Genomic DNA, 24,481 nt, shown 5'->3' with positions numbered 1-24,481 from the left:
ATCATATTAAACTGAAATCTATCTTATATTCTTGAAGATAAGTGTCAAATCAAGTGATTAGCATCTCTATATATACCACAGGTCAGCTAGCTGATGGCACATTAGATACGTGGTGTATATATATTTGAGTTTTCACATTTTACATATGATAAAATAAGTAAGGTCTTAACAAGCAGACTGTGGTCCAACAAAATAAATTCTTAGTATTTTCATTTCATTTTTAAATAAATGAGGTGGGAGTTTCTCACAGAAACAAAAGTGTCCTCAAGATATAGGCACTTCCACGCCATTGACTTGATGGTTTAGAAGACATTCTGGTCTTCTTCTGGAACTATTTGTACATCCACAAATGAATGCTTTGTTCACTTAATATTGAGATTTTTGCATTGTGAAATTGACTGCTGCTCATCCTGCCACATATGTTATTCTTGTCACTCTGACAAATTCCTCTGAGGGTTGTTGCAACAATCATATTTTTTTGAACACAATCCTGCGTCCTTTTGCTTCATAAAAATCTGCACTTAACCACTTTTTAAAGAATACTTTAAAATTAAACTGACTTTAAAGTCAGTGGAAACTGTTAAAATCTTTTAGGAAATCTTCAAGTAATTAGAGATTAAAAATAGAATTAGGTAATTAGAAATGAAAACATATGCAATGTACCAGTGTCAAAGCCATTATAAACCAGTGGACGAGAAATCAAGCATGTGCCCTAGTCTTAGCACAGTTCTCCTTTGGGACCCACCTTTGAAAATAATTGGATGTATGACTCTTTGTCCTTCCACCACCATGGGAAATGTGTTATAGGAGAACTGTCATTGAGAAAGCATCTGATGTCTACAGCTACCTCTCTTTGAGGAAGAATGCCTCAGTGTTCAACCATTTACTTGAAACCGTGTTCAGTAAGGCAAGTTTCATATAAAACATGCCGAAGGGATTACAGAATCTAAATCAGCTCAGCTGCAACACAAAGACAGAACACAAAGACACAATGAAAAAGAAAGGCATTTGTCTGCAGGGTGCTTAGATCAGTGCCAAAGATCCCTTTCAACCCCTGATTGCTATGATAAAATGCTAAAATCTTTGTGGCAGTGTCACAGGAGGATACATTCAAGCTTGTGTGTGGTGAGGTGTTTGTACCTACAGCAATGGTCATTCTGGTTCAAATCTCTCCTCCTCTTCCTACTTCCTCCTGCCTCACATACCTATTGTTCATCAGATGAAGCAGAAAAGGCAGAGCTTGAAACCTCCTGTTGTGAAAATGGGAATACGCTTTGGACAGTGTGAGGGTTTGTTCTCTCAGGAAAGTCACAGCCTTTCCCATGATTGGCCAAGACTTCAAATAAACTCTCATCTTGTTGTGAAGTAGAGCTGAGCTGAGGAAAGCTCAGATTCTGGGATACAAATGCTTCATATTAAACCTTTTATTCTGTACATACACATAACTTGCTAATTATTGCTCTCTCATGTTTTATGCAAAATCATAATCATGGACAACTAACGTAGCTTGATCTCATTTCAGACTGGAGCTGATGGCAACCACACACACAGGGATGAAAATATTTTGAGGGTTACCTCAAATCATTTCCCAGCTCCGTCCTTGGAGAGGCTGCTGGACAAGACATGCTATGGCAGGACACATCCTGCAGTAGGCCTGCTCAGAGATCCGTGCTCCTGAGTCCTGGGCTCATTTACACCCACCAGACTCCACAGAGTGTCTTTGCAGCTTCATAAAAAACTTCATAAAAAAAACTTCATAAAAAAAATGAGAGAAATTATCTGTGAAGAGAGGAAAATGACCTTGAGATGGTTCACTGATGGGAGAGGACGACAGTGCGCTCTGAGGGAGGCAAAACCCCTGTCTCTGGTTCAGCAGAGAGACACCAGCTCAAACCAGAATCTCTGCAGGAGCCTTGAGGTTAGGCTCCCTTCATCACTTCAGGTCATGCAGATTGGTAACTGAACCCAACACAAGTACTTCAGCAAAGATAACTCCTTTTACTGCATTTTTCCAAATACGAGATATCATGATTTCCAGCAGATGTACAGTCATGGCAGTAGTAATTATTTTTGTTGCATTTAACTTGACCAATAACACCCTACCATTACCTTATGTGTGCCAAAACCTGAAGGAGGATCCTGGGAGGGAGAGATCTTCCTGGAGCTCCCCTATCTGCTTCATCTCCACACAGGTGACAGCAGAAATGTATGAAGTGCCACGAACATCAGCTAAATATATATATTGAAAGAACTTCTTTTCAAAATTCATTTTTCTACAGTAAACTCTGGTTTAACAAAAGCCCCACAAGAAGTTTGGGAGTTTTGTTAAACCAGAGTTTACCGTAGAAAAGGAAGTTCAGCATTTCATTAGCCAGCATTATTCACTTGCTGCTTGAAATTATGTTTCAGGGTGCACAGATGATTAGACAATTGCTAATATGTCTGCACCCAGAAAGTCTTTTGAGGCACCAGAAGAACAGAAAAACAAGTAGAAGACAGGAAATCCCACTCTATTAAATAATAATAGCAATAGAGAAAGAGGAAGAGGATCAAAGGGGTGGAGTATCTTTTCTACGAGGACAGGCTGAGAGAGCTGGGACTCTTCAGCCTGGAGAAGGCTACAAGGAGCAGCCCTCCAGTACTTGAAAGGGGACTACAGAAAAGTTTGGGAGGGACCTTTGATAAGGGCAGGTAATGACAGGACAAGGGGAAATGGTTTTAAACTGGAAGAGGGTAGATTTAGACTAGATATTAGGGAGGTGAGGATGGTGAGACACTGGAGCAGGTTGCCCAGTGATTTTGTGGATGCCCCTCCACGGAGGCATTCAAGGCCAGGCTGGATGGGGCACCGGGCAACTAGAAGGGGGAGGTGTACCTGCCTATAGCAGGGGGCTGGAACTAGGTGATCTTAAAGGTCTCTTCCAACCCCAACCATTCTATGATTCTATGATTTTAAGAGGTCTTTGGAAGATCAGACTATTCTCATGCTGAAAACTGAGCACGTTTTGATGGAAGTATATGTGCACAAATCCTGATGTGTTCAAAGTAAATGACTTACATGGTGCAGTAGCAGCATAGTGTTACAGTTCCCTTTTTATTGAACTTCTGCCCTTCGCAGTACACACATGAAAATTATTGGCACAGGCTGCCAAGGGAGGTGGTGGAGTCACCATCCCTTAGAGGAGTTCAAGAAGTGTGTAGAAGTAGCACTGACAGATACGGTTAGTGGGCATGGTGGGAATGGGTTGGTGGTTGAACTAGATTGATCTTAATGGTCTTTCCAATCTTAATGATTCTATGATTCAGCTGCCACATGGTTACATAGCTGCTTTAGTATCAAGAAAGATAAGGGTGAAAGACAGAGGTCTCTTTGCACTCTGTTACATGTTAAATTCAAACACTGAAGTCTACACAAGTGAAGAAATTAGGAAGAACTAAGGGAGCAAAGAGAGCAAAAAAATAAATATCTTGAAAAAAGTATTATGATTGGTTATTTGTTGTTCTTTATTACAAGTTATCACATCACTGTCTGAGCTAAGAGTTCACTATGAAACCTTTGATATGAATGATAGAAAAAATAAGAACATAGGAGAGTCCTTGGGGATTTTTTGTTTGTTTGTTTTAATCTTTTTTCTTATGTTTTCTTCTCTAACAACAAAAAAAATAAATCTTCTAATAAAGCATTTCTAGCACCAATGTCCATAAGAAGCTGCGCAACGAGTGCCTGGTTTTGGATGTGCTTTCCATCAGCAGGGTGTAATCCACAGACCTGCCACATTCATGAACCCAGTCACTCTTGATATGATAATGATCTCTTTTCACTCTGACCACCTTAAAGGTAAATAAAGCAAGCTACCTAGACATTACAGCAACGTGCAAGGACAGAGAACTCCATGCAGGTTGACTTCACAGATAGAAAACAGCTGATAACAGACAATATTTCAACTGGCTGTAGTTAACCTTTAATTGGGGTCCAACAACAGCACGTGCATGCTAAATGTGTTATTTCAAAAGCAAGCAAACAATCCCATCCCACACAACAAGTAAAATTAATGAAAAATGCTAATCTTCGATCTGACATGATCACGTTCACAGTATACAGCTGCTGTGCAGTCGGTACCATTTGACATCAAACCTCAAATAGGATTCCTATGATCTTGTCTTTACTTCACCTTCCATGAAACCAGGCCTTTACATTTGCAAAAACACTAAATAAATAAATAAATAAATAAAAACTAATTATTTACTCACACTTGTATTTAAGCACAAGCTGCCCTTTTTAATTAGGTCATAGCATGTGCGTTGTGCTTTTGTCCAGTCCAAGAGAAAACCAAGGGGTAGCTTTCTCCTGCTATCATCACCTATGACTGATCCCCTCTTGCTGCACCTCTCCATGACATAATTTTGATTTACTAGCTTATATTCATTACAGACAAAGGGCCTGAGAGCTTTTTATCTTCATGTAAATTTATTGATAATTCCTTCACACCTTTATCCCTATCTTCCATCCTATATCAGGATTTCAGACAGATTGAATGAACAGGATTTCTATAGGAAAAACAAAACAGGGAGCCAAGTTTGTTTCAGGCAGTGCTTCCATACAAGATACTGCTAGAAGTACAAAATAGGTTTGAAAAATTGCCCTGCAGCAACTAAAATGGGGTCTGTATCTCACAGCATCAGAAGTGGCAGCTGCAGCAGCTGACCAGGAGGATCATGTATGCTAAAGTAAGAACTCATCTGCAGTGCACACCATGGAGAATGAGGCATTGAGATTCAAGGCAGGTAGAGGTTGCTAAGCCAATGGGTCCACGCAAAAAAACAAGGAGTGAGAGGGATTTTGTGGCATGAATGAAGAAACTGGGCAGGAAGGGAAAGGAGCTGAAGGCTGAGAAGCAGAGCTAAGCCAGAGTCTCCAAGAGACAGCATGGAGTTCTCATACAGCCAGGAGAGAGCCTAAGAGATTCTCAATGTGGTGGAAACACCTCGCAAAAACAGTCAACTGTATTTCACAGTGTCTTTTTCAACAGTTTAATAGTCCTTTCTTAAACACTGATGAACAGGAACCATTTACTACTGTGAGACATGTGGCTAAGTGTATTAAAAGTGTGTCACATAGATGCTCCAGTATGTATTCACAGCCCATAATTGTGACTTCTTTGCAGAACATAAGCTGGCCTGACAGGGGAATGGGATAACGGGCACAACAACCTGCAGAGCAGACACCTGAACTAGGGAGTTGTTTCTATCAGTATTCCTTCTTCAAACGTTTAATAAAAAGGAGCTTCCATTCCGTGTATTTCCAGAGGTTATGAAGCAGTGAGTTACTCCCCATCCTAACTCACACAACCGAGATTTTCAGGCTGCTGCTTCAGTTCTCTGGACTCATCAGCATAACTGGCAGCACCGACCCTCACAGCCTGGTCTCTGACCTTGCTGGTGAAGCTAAAATCACCAAGAATTGAGACACAACAGCAAATAAGCAGGGAGCAAGCAGCTGGCCCAATGACAACAGGCATTCATTTTTTCCCCAACCCTTTAGACTTGCATCATGCAGTCAAAATGGCTAACGCCTTTTATCCACAGGGTTAACTAAAAAAAAATAAGTCAGCTTTGCACATATTGAACATAAGCACAAGCAGCCCCGTTGGCTCAGGGTGGCTCATACTGGCTTGGCTACAGCCTTTTATCAGTGCGAAATTACATCTGCGCTGGAAGAGATGAGTCACTGAGGAAGACAAGGCCCACAGAATGGGGCCACCAATAACAAGAGCAGATCTGGAATCGATGTCACCCTTGCATTTCAGACCACCGCATTTGCATGCAATTAAATGCAGGACACAGAGAAGCAGAGGAGTCTCAGAACGGCTGCGGCACAGCTCTGGGGCATGCAGTATTCACCAGAGAAGCACACACCTCTTCCGTGCTCCCCCTAAGCAAGAAGCTCAAACGGCGATCTCCCCCGATCTGAAACAGGTGATCTCACAACACGGAGGAGTTTGGTTTGTTTTTCAGTTTGTTTAAATAAAGCAGTCGTTTGTGAAAGGTTTCCCTACGAACGCAGGGAACACTCCATGCGCGCCGTTAGCTGCGTCTCAGCCCTCAGCGAGGCGATGGTGCCCTCAGGTGGATGCAAAGCGCTCAGAAACTCGCCGCAGTGCCCGCAGCGTCTCCCTGCGGCTGCGGGGTTCGCCGCCCTGCAGAGCGCAGGCAGCGCCGGACCGACAGCCTGATGGACGGGCACGCAAGTTTGGAAGCGGCACAAGTATAAGAATAAGAAAAAAAGAGATTAACAAACGCACTGAAAAAGACACAGATCCCATTTATGGCTTCTTCCTTCCCCTTTCTTAGGTTGGAAATGCGCTACGATCTTTGTTGTATCAGAAAGATAGAAAAGAGCAGCATGGGCTCTAACAGAAACCTGTAAAGATCTTGGAAGAGCGGGATAAAAGAGTTCACATCATTTCAAAACGAATCCCTCGTTTTTAAGACAAAACTGGCACAGTGGACCCAATTGAGCTCACTGCTCAGAGGCCACAGGGTACACTGCTATTGTAGAGTGGTGGGCAATGTAGAACTTAAATCAGCTGTTCAATTAGCTCAGCTAAATACTGCACGGCAGGGCTCTGCTAGAACCATGCAGTGTGGATGTCATTCATGCCTGTGCTCAGCTCCCTGCCCATCGTGGCCTTGTCTTGGGCAGCCCCAGCCTGTCCTGATGCCCAGGGCTCTCTCTCCACAGGGGTAGGGTTGGCATTAGAGCTCTCTGGACTTCACAGAATTCCCAATGGCCTGTTCCTCCAGCCTGCATTTGAAAGGCAGCCCTACCCTTAAGACCTCATCGTCTCTAGCTTAGCGAGAGTGCATTGTATGGCCTCCTCCTGACAACTGATAAAGATGTTGGATTCACCCCAAAACTTGGAGGCAAGCAAACAGCACAGAACTGCAGGAGTCTGTGAAGTACAACTTAGCAGCCCCTGCCCCTTGAGCCAGTCAGCCAACCTGTGTTTCAGCCATCTGGGTGTCCATACAGTCCCTAGCATCCAGATCTGGATTTTGGATAGCAATGCCTGAAGTTGTGCTAAAACTGAGGTAGATGTTCTTCCCTTGTTCCCAGATTCAGTCATTTCCTCATAGAAGGCAATCGGGTTGCTCTATCATGATTTAATCTGCTGAGCAGCTTCGGGGAGAGTTGATAACACAAGACCAGAACTACAACAGGTTGTGTATTAGAAGGAGAGTTCTTAGTTACACAGAGAAATGTTGGTAAGTGGGAATCAAAACTACAGCCATCTGGCACAGCAGGAAGAAATACTGTTTACTCTTGTAAGGAATGCTAAGTTCAGAAATGGATTCTTAATTTAGCTGTCAAAATTATCTATTTCAGAGTATTTTTGCCTGAAAGCTTCCAATGCACTGATACAAATATTAGTAAAGATGGAGGGGAAATCGAAGCAGTTAAAGAACTTCGTTAAAATAAATGTGAGGCCTTAGAGTACATAGACACTGCACTCTTACAACACCTGCACATACTTCAGTACTCGGAGAGAAAAACCATAGTACTGACAACCTGGGAGCTGGAAAAATTTCTCTTTGCTAAATTGCCCCCAAATCTGTTAAAGCAGAAGTCAGTTGGGGTTCCTTTCAGGGAAGGACAGAAGAGTTGCAAGATTTTCTTTGAGAAACGGCAAGTGATCGAAAACTAAAATAAAACGGCAGGCAAAAAAAAAAAAAAAAAAAAAAAAAAAGTTGTAAAAGTAAATCTTTGATTTTTAAAATCTGAAAGAGCATGAACTGCAGCCATAAAAAGAATGAAAACCTCCTATAGTGGCAAGAACTTTTCAAAACCAAATAGTTCTCATCTAAAAAGTAAGACTGACTTTGCAAAGACTATTAAAATAAATTGGATATTCTGTCATATAAAAAAGATAACTGAGAAAAAATTACAGATCACTAAACTTACGTGTAACTTCACGTTAGAAGTTCCAAGAAGGTGATTCTTTGTCTTGGTTTTCAGCGAGGATTAGGATGTCTTCAAGGAGCAGAAATGGGATGGCTGCTGACATTGAGCATAGCATTGCACAACTCCATCCCTTTTGACTTATGTAGCTTCCCATGTACTCAAGGAAAGCTGCTGATCATCATCTCCACAGCATCACTGCACACTGGCCACAGGGCATTCCTTCCTTGGCATCCAGTGTTGGTCAGAGATCAAGATATTAGGCTACACGGACCTTGGTTCTGACCTTACATCTGCTTTTTCGTAGTTGTGAAAGGATTGACAGATGAGGCCATCTCATCTTGAGGTGAAAGTAACATGTCAAAAAAGTATGCCCAGATTTAGAAGAAAAATATGTAATGACAGAGATGCATGTGGAAAGTGATGCAAAATACAGCTCGAGTATATTTAAATCAGCGCATCCTAAATAATTTATTTCCTCTTGACAATCAGGAAATCAGGATAAATCACACACATATTGACAAACATCCACTTGCACAACAGCCTCTTACTGGTTGAAATGGGAAAAGGTGGGGGTGGCTACATGAGCCACTAAGACAGATTGCAACACGCAGCATTAACAGTGGTCTCATTGAGAAGACTCAGAAGTGAGAGTAGCTCTGTGCAAAGAAAGCCCAAGTCCAGCCAAGTCCAGTGTGAAGGATCACAGCTAATATTTTCCCTAGTGACAGAAACAGCATCCTAAGGAAATTTATTGCTAACCTCTGCTTCACATCAGCCTCAGTTCAAGAGCAGTAATTCACATCCGGGTGGTAATCTTCTCAGATGTAAATGACTTGCAATAAACCCAACAGTAAAAAGAGCAGGTCAAGCACCCAGAACCAAAGCCAAGGATTTCAACTGTGTGCTGGGAGCTCAGCAACAAATGTGAAGGAGAAGTAATTTTCTATCAGACATTTTTGATTGGTCATCAGTGATAATTGCTTAAGGCAACAGAAGTGAGTGGTCCAGGGATCGTGCTCAGAAAAACCTTCTCTGAAAGTAACAAATAGTAATAACATTTTCTTCTGAATGGTATCTGGTATGACCTCTGAAATACAGTTCCATTTTCCATTCACCTTTCCAGGCTGTGGCTATCGAGGATGTGCAAAAGGGCCAAGGCAAGTGGCTGGGCAGGTTAGGAAAACCCTCTACAAAGAGCATGACTCATATGGCCAGGCATTTGAAAAGCTGGGAAAAAGCAGGCAAGGAGCAGGCTATATCTCACCTTGGAACAAGCCTCATAGTGGCAGAAAGGCAGAACTTTCCTGTTCATTTCATATCTCTTCTTTTAAACATGGGAGTCATCCACAGCAGTGGTTGGCAATCCTGCCCATGGTAGAGGATTGGAACTAGATGATCCTTGAGGTCCCAACCCAATCAATTTCACAACTATATATTTTTTCTGCAGAGCTAGCTCTTGTTAATACGTTCCTTTTGTATATGCGTGGCCCATCTTGAGGGAAAGAGATTTCTTGATTGGGCTATGATGCTCTAGAAGATACTGAAGATGAAAAGTTAACCTGTGCCATACCTCATCTCAACACAGACTTCAAGCTATGATTCTAAGTACAAAATTAGGAGAAAGAGATGATATTTTGGTTAAGCAGAACAAACAAGACTGAACTCCAGTTTACTGCAAGAAGATAAAAGATGAATAAGCTGTTATAGAAAGTGTTTGGATGTACTTCCTTTGGATACTCAGTGTTAGTAGTATTTATGGATTAAGCTTGCAGATTCTTATCCCGGTGGGGGATTTCAACCACACAGATATCCGCTGGGGAAACAACACGGCAAGCTGCAAACAGTTCAGGAGACTCCCAGAGTCCACAGATTACAAATTTCCTGTTCAGATATTAGACAGACCCACTGGAGGTAAAGTATTGCTGGATCTGGTGCTCTCCAATGTGAAGCAGATTGGTAAAAATTGTTAACAGCGGGCTGCAGCAGCTATACCCTGGGACAATGCCCAAGCCCTGGTTGAGTTTGTGATCTCAAGGAGCACGGGCCTTGCAAAGAGTGGAGTCAGGACCCTGAACTTCAGGAGCAAACTTCTGGCTGTTTAAATAATTGTTGGAAGAGATCCCCTGAGAAACTTTCCTTAGAGTCAAAGGAATGGAACAGAGCTGGCAGCACTTTAAGAACATATTTCTAAAGCACAAGAGCTCTCCATCACCCAGAGTAAGAAATCAGGCAGAGGAGGCAGGAAACTAGCATGGCTAAGCAAGAACCTGCTGGTCAGACTAAGGGAAAAAAGAGAAAGTGTAAGCAGTAGAAGCAGAGATGTGTGGCCTGGGAAGAATATAGAGATGTCAGGTGCACAGGGATGGGATCATGAAAGACAAGACAAAGATGGAATTGAATTTGGCAAGGGATGTAAAAAACAAGGGCTTCTTGAGATAACACTGGGCAGAAGAGACAGGCAAAGGAGAATGTACCCCCTCTGATAAATGAAAAGGGAGAGTTTGCTCCTTCTGATATGGAGAAGGCTGAGGTTCTTAACAAGGTTTTTGCCTTGGTCTTCCTTGCGAGTCAGGCTTCTTACACCTCCTGGCGTTCCTAAACTTCCAAACAAGGGTCTGGGCAGCAAAATCACTCCCAGTGTAAATGTGAAACAAGTCTGAAACCACCTCATGAGGCTGAATGTATACATGTTTATGGGCTGGACACCATACATCCCACATGTAGGAGGAGCTGGAACAGTTTGTCTAGAGAAGCTGTAGATCATCCCATCCCTAGAAGTATTCAGGGCTGGGTTATACGGGACACTGGGCAGCCTGACCTGATAGGTAACAACCTTGACCATGCTGGGGTAAGGGGGTGTAGAACTAGACCATGTTTAAGGTTCCCTCTAAGCTAAGCAATTCCACAGTTCTGTGAACTGGCATTTCCCCCATGAAACCATCACTGGAAAGCTTCCAGTTATTGCCATACAACAGGGACTAAGAACATTCATATAGTAAGCCATGAGGCAATGGGCTGTGGGAAGGCTGAGCATGGGGGAACTGTGAAAGGAAGGGCCAGTTAAACAGGTTTTGCAGGACTGGTGGGAGACCTGCCCATGCACGATGACAAACTGTGTGCCAAAGTAGTTAGTGGAACACAGCCAGGTGTAGTGACCAAAGCTGCTGGCAGGAGCTGCTGCCAGCCTACGAAAAGGGTATGTGCAAAACACTACCTGGTGCTACTATGGCAGCATGTAATTACAAAACAAGCTGGGGAAGTTATAGTGTATTCACAGGACCTGAAGTTGAACTTCTATTCACCAGATCAAACCTGTAACCTACTATATAGTTCTAAGCGCTATACTTTATTTCTGCAGCCTTGCTCTCATCTTGCATCAGGGCTAAGATCTTCACCCTGTTCCTAGCTTCCAGATGCCCTACTGGAGGCATGGTGGATGATCTCAGCAGAGAAGTTACAAAACTGGCATAATTACTTGAAGTACTGACTCAGAAGTCGAAGGTGGGATGTGAGATAACAGTGAGATACAGTCAAGACGATGTTGCTGGTATACAGGCTGCCTGCTATAACACGATTGCTTTTCAGATGATACTAATGCATCTTAATCAAACATTTGAATGCTGCTTACGAAAATTATCATGTTGACAGGCATGGAGATTGAAATCAAGTATCTAGTACCCAAAACACCCCAACCACAGGGCTGCTGTTAAGGAGGCTAAATGTCGCTGAAACGGATCAGAGCAAGAGTCCATACTGTCCAATATCCTCCTTCCAAAAGCAAAACCTTACAAGGTAAGAGATTCCATCTCTGGCAAAACATTCCAAGTGCTGGGGATCAGAGGTTTAAAGGGAAATCCTAAGCCAGAGGTTGCAAGCATACCATTTGCACTCAGTGCCAAGGATCATCCTAACTTCCTTCAACGTGCTTAATCTTTTTGAATCTACTTAAAATTTTCAGCTTCCACAATAGCCTTATTTTAAATGTAATTATATTTTACAGGCAAAACACTTTATCTTCCTTTCAACTGCTTACAAATTCTGGCTGATCATTTCATCAAATGACTCCCAGTATATCTTAATCCTACACAATGCTGACCTTTCTCTTCCACCATCTTGTCAACAATCAGTCTGCTATTAAACTCTTGAGATCACTTGTGTATGTGGATTACCACAGCTCCACCTTATTGCCATCTTCTTTAGGTGAGAATGACCAACTACTTATCTGATACTTTTCTCCTCCCTGTTTCTCTGTTGGATGGGGCTTTGAGCAACCTAATCTATTGGAGGTGTCCCTGGTGGAGCCAAATGTTCTCTGGAAGTCTCCTTAATCCATCCTTGAGCAGATCTTCATAGAGAGAATCATAGAATTGCTCAGGTTGGAAAAGACCTTAAAGATCATCAAGTCCAACCACAACCTAACCATACTACCCTAACAACCTCCACAAAATTATGTCCCTGAGCACCACATCCACATGGTTTTTAAACACATCCAGAAATGGTGACTCAACCACCTCCCTGGAGACCGTATTCCAATGCTTAACAACCCTTTTTGTAAAGAAGTTTTTCCTGATATCCAACCTAAACTTGCCCTGGTACAACTTGAGGCCATTTCCCCTCATCCTGTCACCTGTCATCAGTGGGAAGAGACCAAACCCGCTCTCGCACCTTTCAGATACTGGAAGAGCAGTAAGGTCTCCCCTCAGCCTTCTCTTGATATATGTGCTTATTTTCAAGACATTGAAGGACCTCTGGTGTTAGCAGCTTTTGGAAAATCTAAATATACTGTATATAAATACCACATACTCAGGCTCAGGAGAAAGAACTAAGATTTTTTTTTTCCCTCTATGCAAAGGGTTTACTCAGTATTCGTACATTTGTACCCTGAATCTGCTCCTTAGTATAATTTTCTCCCCTTGATATTTTTATTATTAAATTTTACTCAGCATTCTAATTCTCTAGCTCCACATTTCTGAAGACCAGTATCATATTTACTGCCTCCCATCTCTAGTTATAGTACACCTATTACAATTACTACTAACTCCTTTAGAACTCTTTTGGTTAACACCACCTGGAACTGGAGATGTTAGTGCCTGAAAAAGCTACTTCTGCCATTGAATTCAAGTAATCCCTTGAAGCTTTCTCTTACAGTGAAAGGTTCTGACATGAAACCTTGCGAGTCCTTCTGTGCTGAATACTGAAGCAGATAACCTACTTTTCTGTAGATCTTCTCTTCCTGAAAAAAAGATAAACAGCATGAGCAGCAAAAGGGGCTTCTAAAAAAAAAAAAAAAAAGCAACAACATGAGGTGTTCCCAGTGAAGCGGTCGATTTCCCAAGTTTGTCAGTGTTTAAGGGGCACTCACATAATGTCCTCAGTAATACGCTTTAACTTTTGGTTAGTCCTGAAGTGGTCAGGAAGTTGCCCAGGACTTCGTAGATCCCTTCCACTGAAGTACTCCAATGTGCCAAAATGTAAGGTTTCTTTGAATCTTCATCCGCTTTCCTTAAAACTATTCTTTGTCAATATTTGCACTTTTCATTGCTCAACATGCATCAGTGCAGTTAGGAAACACCATCACCTTTGCAGTGATAAGCCTCTGCTAAGAATACCAAAGTCAGATCAGAAGAGACTTAAGCAGACATTCACTTTTTGGTTATGTACCAAAGCTCAGCTCCAGTTTAAAAAGTCTAGCTCCTTATTAGTGAGGTACCTTTATCCTTAAAAACTCACTGACACATGCCAGTGAGCACCACCATCTCAACAGAAGGGAGCAGCTGACTGCCTCTTACACAAACCACTGGGAAGGTGGAAATGCCATCTCAGCAACCAGGTTCCTTAAATGCCCAGGCTACTAGATATGTCCAAATCACATAAAGCAGAGGCGGCCTCAGAAGTTTTGCCTTACAGCACAATTGCTAGCATGTTCATCAGTGAAGTGAAACGTGTGGGTTGCAGGACTTCCCTTCCTCTGCCTGAGGGGGAGATGTTGGTCACTGCTCCCCACTGGATGGCTCTGGAGTCCTTCCACGGCATGATGTTGCCCAGCACTCTTCACTCACCAAGAACATGGGGCATGTTTGCAATCTGCCACATTGAATTGTGCTTGCAGAGATCAGAGACCTGTTATATGAACATCCAAACATCACACAGACAGCAAGATTTATTCCCTCTTAAGAATAATTTGGAACACTCTGCCACTCTACTATAGCAGCATTAACAGCCCTCTCCTTCCCACACAAGAAACTAAATACAACAAGCTTTGTACAGAAGTTGTGGTAAGAAACAATTCTGTCAAACTGTAAGCAGACAAAACAAAGCATGTAGAGAACAAATTTTCAAACAAGTAATTTATACAAAACCACATAAGTAGTATTAATGCCAAGAATCCAAATTGTATTTCCGTAAACATACTTGCTACTTAATTGTATTTTTAATTAACAACTACATAAAATAAAGAAGAAACAGCTTGAGATAGACAAAGCATGTCTCCAGTTTACTTGCACTTACCATAAAACAAGCACATCATTATGTGGGTACCAAGACAAGCCAGAGATATTTAGAATATAGTTACAGTTGAGAGAAACGGTTTAAATATTGACTTTCTCCTTGTGTTTATTATGGGTTCAAAACAGTGGCACCACTATTCCTCCTTAAATTCATCATCTCTTTCATTGCAAAAGCTGCCTGGATTTTAGCAATTCATCTGATTAGAGCTGGCGTCTTGGAATTACATCATTGTTTAGCTGCAATTTCACCTGCTAAGGCAAGGAATTGAGGTGAGGAGTCAGATTTTTATCTTGGGTTTCATTGCAGCAACTCCCATGAAAAATATATGGATAGGCTATATCAAGACTTCTGCTCCAATACAGGTCTACATCCTACAGTCACACTATAGTGCCTCCTTCACTATATCTCAGCTTGCAAGATTTCTCTTAATTACTTTATGTGGAACAAATGAGCAAAGAAGGGCATACTTGGAAAGCTTACTGACACAGACAAGGCTTTGTGAACAAATAATTGAGTTTAGAAGATATATATGCATTTAGAAGGAAGAGAATACTTGTGTTAACTATGTGTATTTAGCTGAAATAGGATCTCCTAGCCACAAAAGTATCAATGATAAAAATATGCTAAAACAGCATTTTCTTTTATCCTTGCTGCTGAGAACCCACGAAAACTGATGGAACAGTAGAGACAACAGGAACATAAGAGCAGTTAGTTTTCAGCACTTACTGCATCAACAGCAACATCATTGGCACCTGTAAGGATTAGCCTTTCATCCTTCCTGACATCCCCAGTAATAAGAAAGGCTTTAGAGGCAGGCCATAATTCAAGTTTACATCAATTGTTCAACTTCTAATTTGATAATAAATGCTGTCCACAAAATTGGTCATGAAACTTATCAGGTATTTAAAGAAAGAATAGAAACCCATAAGAGGGACCACAATCTAGCGATCATTTGACCACTTACCTCCAGGTTAAAACACAACCCACTATGCACTCTCTCTTCTGCTTGGAATTCAATATTCTCTTCCTTCACACCTCCTTGTTTAGCAGCACAAATAGATAATGCCTTTCAAAAGCCAGAGAAGAAAAGAGGAGCCCACTGAGCCACTGGGATAGATGCATCTCTCATTCCTTGGAGAAACATTCTGAGAGCAGTTATGCAAGAGAACAACTCCTTTTTCTTCTCATGCCTTAGAAGGATTCCATTTTGTGCACTGACACACCAAGAAAATCAGAGCCTTCGTAACTTACACATTAATCCATTTAGCCTTCGGATTACAACTATGCCTACAGAGAAGCTAGCTTAGCTGCTCAGGCAGAACAATGCTATGCTAATCCATAAACATGGAACCTATCTTTCTGTAGTTCTGTATTTCTTAATGTTGCCTGCCGACTAAATGCTTTTATTGGATCACAGCATCAGATTTAGAAGAAATTATAACTGTTCAAATTCATTTTTTGCAAGAATTACAAAAAGGAGCTTAATGAAATATTCTCATTTACTTGTTTACTCTTCATGTAGTTACAGTACATCAGTAACAGCTGATACAGCACTACACTATACATACGTATCCAAAGATGGTGACTGCAAACAGGCATACAGTAATCTGGTTTGAAAACCATCTTCTCCACCTACTTTATATATGCACAATGTCCTGCAACTGTGGACTTGAATGTAGTTGATAGCAATGCAGGATGGGCATTTTATAATCCTGAGGAAGCTCCAGGCAGCAACCTCTGTTAACAGACATACAGAACATCCTTTTTGCCTTTTAAAAATTACTCATGCATAGCCATTCTGTAATTCACACACTGAGATCCCAAAAGAACCTGAAAAGGGGAGCAGATAGTTGTTAAAAAGAAAACACATCCACCACAATAGGAACGCACAGAGGGGCAGTAAGAGACAATTGTCAGGCAGGAAAGGAATATAAATAAGGAACATAAGTTGTTCAAACTTTAAATAAAAAGCATGACTAACAACCTACTGCATCTCATTAGCCCCAGCTGTCTTTCCATAATCTCTCATGCTGCGGTTTTTTCAGCAGTGACTGCATGAGAGAAAGGATTGCAAAAGCATGTACTCTGCGAAAAAAAAACATGGCACACCTCCTCTGCATATTCAACATTAAGCAACAGATAAGCAAAACATTGGAAGTTTTAACATTTGTAACAGTTGAATAGTTATGCAGAAATATTTTCAAGGGTAATTCAGAGAAACAGCTAGGAGACATTTCAATTTCTCTTCACACAGGAGTATTCTATAGAGTAAAAGTTTTCTCCACAAGTTTTCTTCTTAAACAATATTTCCCCTCTCCAAATAAAGCCAGTGAGAATGTTTCAGTTCATATGCTCTAAGAAGTTTCCCAAACTGCCTACAGTGTGAACGGTACAGAACGTTAACTTACTTTTCTTTGGTAGCTTCAATCTTGACAAGAAGTTTTCATATAAGAGGCAAGCAGGATAAAATTAGCATATACACTCATTGTGCTATAGTACAGGAGCACGAATGTTTGTAATAAATTAAATCAGAAATAACAGGATCGTTGGAGGAAACAAGCCAGTAATCCAGAGAATACCTACTAAGTTAAAAGAGAGCAGATGTTGAACCACAGTACTCCTGTTGAGCCACAGGAATACTACACACCTGAGTAATAAGTGCTCTTTTTACAAGCATTTGGTACTGTCACAGCAGGATGGTCTTAACTGGCATAGGAAGATGGTGAAGGCTTGGCTTTAAAATAGACTTGAAGCAGAGGTGTGAAATTTACATAAATCCCATTCTTCAGAAGATTGCCTTCTTATTACTAAGTTATTTGAAGGATTGTTTTGCTGCCACTCACGTTTTTATTCCTTTAAATCTTGAGTCATGGAAGCAAAAACCACAGAAAGCAACTGGATGGTATCAGTGAAACCCAGTGCTCCAAAAATCAAAATGCAAACAAATTCTGTGAGACCAGGTGATCTGGAGAGGAATGCTCAGAATAGGGGTTGGTAAATGTTTACATGTATGTTTACAGTGAAAGACAATTCCTCCTCAATGGGGGCCTTTTTTACAGCATTTTATCAAGCTTTTTTGTTCCTGGTGAGTTATCCAAAATTAAGCACAGAATACAAAAGCTACCATAAAGATGTTCAAATATTTTAATACTCATCTGAAGGGAAGTAAGCATGAATTCTGTAATTAACATGTAGAAATAATCAGGGAAAGCTTCTCTAATACTACCTTTCCTCTTCTTCTGTCACTGTTCAAAGGGCACGACACTCAACACATGAAAATTAACAAGAGACACTTCAGCAATGAACCAGGATCTTGATATGCATAACTTAAGAAAAGGCAAAAACCACAAACTTGAAAATACTTGCTCAGAGATTCTATAAACAAATATCATGTTTTCAAAGGAAAATATGGCAGCTGTCTTGAAGATTATTTTTTCCCCTCCCAACCTGAAACTTTTAAATATTTAAATGTCTTCCAAGTAATTTAAAATTCATTCTTGCACCAGAAATATACCTCAGTGACAACAAAATCTGATCAATCCACTAATAATCATGTATAAAACCAGTGTGTTCAGTACACTTTATTTACACTGCTTAGTATTAGTGCTCTTAAAAATCCAAATTGTCTTCTGAGCATCATTAATCTTGACAATTTTTCTATTTTGAAGTTTGCAAAGCATACTGGATTTGCAAAGCAGTTGTTGCTTTTTTTTTTTTTTTTAAATAGAACATAAGCCATTTTATTCCTATTACACTTTGAGAGTGATGCTTCCACTATGCCATTTATCAGTCAGCAAAAGAACAGCTCAAGAACTGGATGGCATTTACATGTATCTACCAGAACTGTAACTGATTGCTTATATAAGCAGAGTGCTTTTTTTCCCTTAGTTTTGGGCTGGACACTAGAGGCATTTCTTTTACTCGGCAGCAAAGAACAGAACAGCACAATACTGTACTCACATTCTAGAACATTTCAAGAGACTTGCAAGTTTTACATAGCCAATTTTACAATTGGTGTTTTAGAAAGCTTTTTTTACATTTAGTTTGAGTATAAAGGAGCTTGAAAGTCTTGTACAAGTTTTTGTAGTTCAAAAACTGTACAGCATTGTTAGAAAGAAAAGACTATAGTAACAAACTATCCTATCCATTTTCATTGTTCAATCCAAGTGGCAAGTCAGGATTTACTGTACATAGATATATATTTTTTACATTTAATTTTTCAAGTGTGAACTTTATGCTGAGTGTCCTTTTACAAAGCTAGCAGCACTAAATACTCTTTTGAACAGACCAGTTATGTTGCACCCCAAACAGCTGTACATCACTTTGCTGTCCATGATTTTTGACTCCCAGATTTGGCAAATGCTGATACGTCGAGACTTTTACCACTGTTGCATTGCTCATATAAAGTCTGAAAATGAATAAAAACACAAGTATTCAGGTAAACACTGCTGTTTCACATATAGATTCAAACAATCTTTATAGCAAATGTTACAACTTGAAATAACTTCTCATTTGAAATATTAATATTACTAACTGCACTAAGATTTGTCTCAGAAATCAGCAAATAAAGATGCAATTAAGATCAACAGCTTAGTCCTAGCAGCTGTAATGCAGCAGTGCCTGAAAAAAAACACATACTGACTTAGTGAGAAAAAGTAGTATTTCACAAGTTTGAAGAGAACTCATTACCATGATTTAAATCCACGTTCATGCCATTAACTGCCTCTGATGCAGAAACACCAGCATAGAAAGAGGGATACTTTTATAAAGCTTGCTCATACTGAGTACTTAAGGAAGGAAACTTCATGTGAGGAAATCACAAAAAACAGTGGCCACAAGCATAGCCACATCACAATGTTGTTGAACAGATGTCTTCTTCACACAAAAGTTTCAGGTTACCATTCAGAACAATGAATGGAAGAATCATCTACAGTGATGAATGACCCAACTTCAATAACAAATATGGGTCATTTTTGTATTTAATTATTTTAGGGTCAGATACTGTTGCTACAGAAAAGTCTGACAAAACAGAAGCACCATCCACAAAAAAAAAACCCTATGGTGCCAGAAGTAGGAATACCCACAGACTTGAATAGGACTCCTCATGATGCCTGCCTTCTTTCAGAAAGAGAGATAATGAGAGTCAGGGCTTTGTTTGTCAATATCTTTAACATAGTGACAAGGAATTAGGACAAGTGGAAGATCACAGGCATTTTCTAACTTCCAGTCAGCCTAAAAAAAAAAAAAAAAAAAAAAAAAAAAAGCAGCCCAGTAAGGGCTGTTTTGGAGGAGACACAAAGGCCAGTCCGGATGGTGGGTATTGGAAATAAAGAGATATAATGCAGATATACTGGGAGCTGAATGAAAAGAAACAGGGCAAGAATAAACCAAGATAACCACCTTTTAAATCTTCCAATTCAGGAGTAGGTAGAGATCACACACCACCCACAAACAAAAGCATGACAATATGCTATGATTTTGCAGCAGTGGTTAAAACTACAGTACATGCATCCCTTCGTCTTTCATTACCACACATTTTACATTACTGCATGAACGTGCAGTGCTAAGACAGACATAGGGAAAGCCAATTTACTTACCCTAGCAGCTCTGGAAATAGAGTTGGGAGAATTTAAGCCAACAAGTTGGCCAAGGATACGCTTTACTTCCTCTGTTGCTCCTTTTGCATTTGCAACACCTAACAGTTAATTTAAAATCATTAGAGCTGTATACAATTGTGTACAATTACCAACAAGTCTGTAAGACACAGACAAAAGGTCAGTTTTGAAAGTAATGGTCTAAAAATTAAACATTATAAGTTTAAGTGAAGTCTTACATATAACATACGTGGGTACCAAACAAAACCACCTACTGCAATACCAGCAAATGTCTATGTACAAAAAAAGCCTTTTGATTTCTTAAACATAATTTTAAGTGCTATTTAACAAATATATTTTAGAAATAGACATACCTGTTTGACATTGGGTTTGAATTTGAACATAGGGATGTATCAGCAACTCTGAAACGGATATTCTTTGTTTAGGATTTCTTACTAAACAGCGCTGCAAACAAAAAGAATATTTTGCTTCAAAAATCAAGAGAATTAGTCTTAATTCCTAAGAATTATAATTGAAACTGTGGATATTTCAAGACCTATCAAATTCATGCCTAGACTTCTTACCATCAAGTCACTAACAACCCTAAATACACCAAAAAAATTACCCTAATTACTCTGTGAAGATGATTGCTAAAGAAGGTTGGATATTCTGTTTTACTCTAGCAACAACATTGGAAGAAGCTGTTGGCTCTCGTGTTTACATCTCTTTACTTTGAAAAACTCAAAATGATGTTGGAATTTGAAAGTTGGGGATAAACGTTTCTGGATTTCACTTCGTTTCCTCCTGAGCAGCACGATTAGGGCTTTTGCATAAAACAAATAAGTGAAGTCTCAAATGCAGGCAAACATGCAGAATACGAGAAGGGGGCGAAGGCTGTACAAAAGCTACTCAATTTACTTTGGGTGGCTCAAAGGAGTTAGGCCAGACTGCTTTAAACATTTACTTACTACTGAGCTGAAAATGGACGTCTATGACAAACCATGAAATAGCTAGCTTTAGCTTTTTGGGAAAAGGCCTGTTACTATTAGCAGCAATTAACATTATTTGTTAAACAAGCTCCTCAAGTACAATTCATTCATTCAATTTAAGAAAATATGCTTTAAATAAAGAAGTTGCCATTGCTTGAATCAAAAATAATCTTCAGGGAAAATTACCTTTAGCACATCTTGAAGATCTTTCTCAGCAATATCTGGGAATTCTATTTCATAATGAGGATCAACAATAGCATACAGTTTTTTACGTGTATTTGTTATATGTTGAAATGGAGTCCTTCCATATGTCATACAATATAAAATGCATCCCAACGACCACACATCACTTTTTGGACTTATCTAACAAGTAAAAAAAAAAAAGGTTTTCTCACTTAGGAAATGGTAACTGTACAGTTCACTTGATAGTTTAGCTCTTTTACATTGGATAACATGATTAACAGTGCACTGTTACCTATTAATACTGTACTATAATGTGACTTTCAGTAATTTTCAATAAGCAAGCTTTTTTTTTTTTTTTTTTTTTAAGTTGTTTGAAAAAGTCAACTTTAATAACTTAAAAGCCCTCAAGCTGAATAGCAGTATTCTGATTTTGGATATATTCATAAATCCAAATAAATATACTAAAATCACCTTGGAAGCCAGTAAAGCATCATGCGTATGCTTGTGCCCAAAGTGGGAAACTACACTCCAGTTCTTCTAGGCTTTAAGGATTCAAGATCCAAATTCCAACCACCACATTTGGGCTGCTCTCTAAAGGAGGACTTTCCAGTCCTCTTACTGAAGTGCTTTTAAAAAAAAGATGAAGTTGGAGGGTAGGGAGAAGTGGAGGAATGTGGAAGAGACATTGCATTGACTTAGCAGTATGACGGTTGGATTTTTACTGAAATGAGCTAAGAGCCAGAACAAGTCTGCACTTCATTTACAAGTTTTAAAGAATTTAAAAGGTAGAAGTTTTAAAAGGCAAAGACACAATATTTTAGAGGAATCATTTACAAACCTCAGTTTATAAAGCATTGTCCTGTATCTCACAGGATTCAAGATACGACAGTGACACAGACATTATCCTAACCTTCCATTTAAGCAAACACGAAGAGCGTTTTACAGCATACATTTTTTCTTACTTCTATTGGAAGATTTCTAAGGCAGATCTACTCATGCAGAATACTAAAATACAGCTGTAAAGATACTAGCAATAGAGTAAAGAGCTCCATCAATTTTTGGAACAGGCAAAACAGATGGCTATGAGCAACACAACAGGCAATCAAGAAAATGGCTAGGGAATGATTCCTTCAGTTGAGTCTATGGAAGATCCTGATCATAAGAATTGAGATGAAATGCTGAAATCTTGAACTACAGTACACATGTCCTTTCAGGAACACAGTGCTCATGTTAAACTTCTGACACAACAGGATATGGAGTATCCTGTGGTTTATCCCAAACAGCAGCAAAAAGAGAGAGACAAACGATTCTCCATGTCAGAAAATTTGAGGCTGGAAAGCAGGAAATGGAAAGAAGCCTCAGAAACTTTCACGAGGATTCTTTCAAAGAAATCATAAAAATGAGTCAACAAAAGCACTGAACACAGGATTAAGGCCTAAGGAGCAAACCATCCACAACCAAAAATATGAAGAATTTCTAGAACAAATTAGACTGATAATTTAAAAGAAAAAAGTCTCCCTTTTCATTTTAAATACCATCAGTAGTCTTCACTATACAAAGCAATCAATAACTTAGAAACCCAAACCTCAGAACACAGTGACATATTCCACAAAGTCTGATGCAGATCTATTATCACCACTGAATATCATTCATACTGATAGCACAAGATTGCTTTATACCATTCCTTGCGGATTGAGACAGTTGTTTATTATTGGTTTACATTTAATACTTCTCAATGTCTTCTGTCATCTACTTCAACTCCCTCAAGTCCATGCACCTGTCTTACTTGCAATTTAATTCAATTCAGCACTTCTCTAAACACTCTCTGCAGAAAACAGAGTACTTAGCCTTCAAACTGCCCACCACCACCTTGGCATAGTGGATTTCTGTTTTATTTCAGCAGAAGATTTTGAAAAAGCTAAACTTTGAATTATATGCCTGAACTACACAGTATGCAGGACAGGAGGAAACAAAATCACGTTACCTTAGATTGCGATTTCCCATTTTCTCCATAGGAAGACGACATATCTTGTATTGCTTCAGGTGGCATATAATTCATTGTGCCAACCTAGTAAAAATATTTAATGAGGCACATACTTAATAAATAGTTTGATTTTTCTCTTAAAGTACAGAAAAGCATATAGGAAATCAGTACAGTACTCATTCCAGCCGTGAGATTAACATAATCAACAAGTACTACAACATTTTCAGAAATCTATACATCAATTTTCCAGAATTGTCACCTGTGAATCTTTAACGATGCTTGTCACATCTGGCTGCATTTGGTTTGCAATGCCAAAGTCAATCAGTTTTAACATTCCGTCAACTATCAGAAAGTTTGCTGGTTTAAGATCACTGTGAACAATGCCTGTAAAACAGTTTCAAGTCAATCCAAGCTGTTACTGAAGTATGTTCATTGCTCAGTTACCTGACCATTGCACAGAGAGAACACGCAGATCACTTGTTTGGTGATAACTAAATTATTCTTTGCAGATTTCATTTAAAGTGTTTCTTTCCATTCCCCCTAATTGGCAGTTAGACTCGCATAGTAAGTTCATAGTTCAAAGTACTAAAATCTTCAGTAACCCTGAAATAACTTCATGAATCTCAAGTTGAATAGTTTCTCTCAGTAAAGGATGGCCCATCAAGGGGATTTAGACCTATGCTGAAGGTGCATACATGTTCACTTAAAACAGAGTCAACATTTAGCTTCAGATTCCCAAGTTTTCCTTTGCTATGGCATAGGCAGTAGATTTTTAGTAGCTTTCATTTATATTAGAAGTAAAATAAGTACAGAGTACTATTTCAATATTAATAGATACAGTACAGTTGTAATAACAGAAAAATCAGGAAATTAGACAAGATGTGGCTAAAAAGCAGGGAAACTAGAAATTTTAAGAGCCAAAACCAGGAAGAAAAAGAAGTTAACATCAGTTCTACAACCTCTATGTGACCTAAAAAAAAAAAAAAAGACAGGAAAAAACTAATAAAATATTTCTTAGTTTGCTGTTGCTGGTCAGGAATGCCATCATATCAGCTGTTCTGCTTGCTTACTTCAGTTTACTTTTAATTAATTAGCTAATCTGGTACTTGGAAAAAAGAGTGCCAGGAAGAGAAAGATAGAAATAGCTTAGTTTAATATTTTTCTGCTTCCTTGATCTAGCAAAAGAATGAATCTAGTGAATGCACTGAAGATTACCTCCATTGGTGTCTTAAATGCACTCTGCTTGCTTTATAAACTATGA

At 39.6% G+C, this 24,481-nt stretch overlaps 1 protein-coding gene across 3 annotated transcripts in view; it reads right to left on the bottom strand.

The window, feature by feature from the left end:
* Positions 1-18,168: 18,168 nt before the first annotated feature.
* The window catches only part of TTK (TTK protein kinase), a 31,833-nt gene continuing 25,520 nt past the window's right edge, over positions 18,169-24,481 (bottom strand). For all 3 annotated transcript variants that reach the window (XM_048934872.1, XM_048934870.1, XM_048934871.1), the window contains 6 exons: positions 23,480-23,604; positions 23,221-23,304; positions 21,240-21,416; positions 20,439-20,529; positions 20,068-20,165; positions 18,169-18,878 (listed from right to left, as the gene is read on the bottom strand). In XM_048934872.1, the coding sequence (XP_048790829.1) occupies positions 18,789-18,878; positions 20,068-20,165; positions 20,439-20,529; positions 21,240-21,416; positions 23,221-23,304; positions 23,480-23,604 (665 nt within the window). In that variant the 3' untranslated portion in view covers positions 18,169-18,788. The remainder of the gene's footprint in view (positions 18,879-20,067; positions 20,166-20,438; positions 20,530-21,239; positions 21,417-23,220; positions 23,305-23,479; positions 23,605-24,481) is intronic.

This window comes from Lagopus muta, chromosome 2 (genome assembly GCF_023343835.1).
Source record: "Lagopus muta isolate bLagMut1 chromosome 2, bLagMut1 primary, whole genome shotgun sequence".
Lineage (NCBI taxonomy): Eukaryota > Metazoa > Chordata > Aves > Galliformes > Phasianidae > Lagopus > Lagopus muta.
Note: the sequence above shows the minus strand (reverse complement) of the source record. Positions and strands in the feature narration are given on the sequence as shown.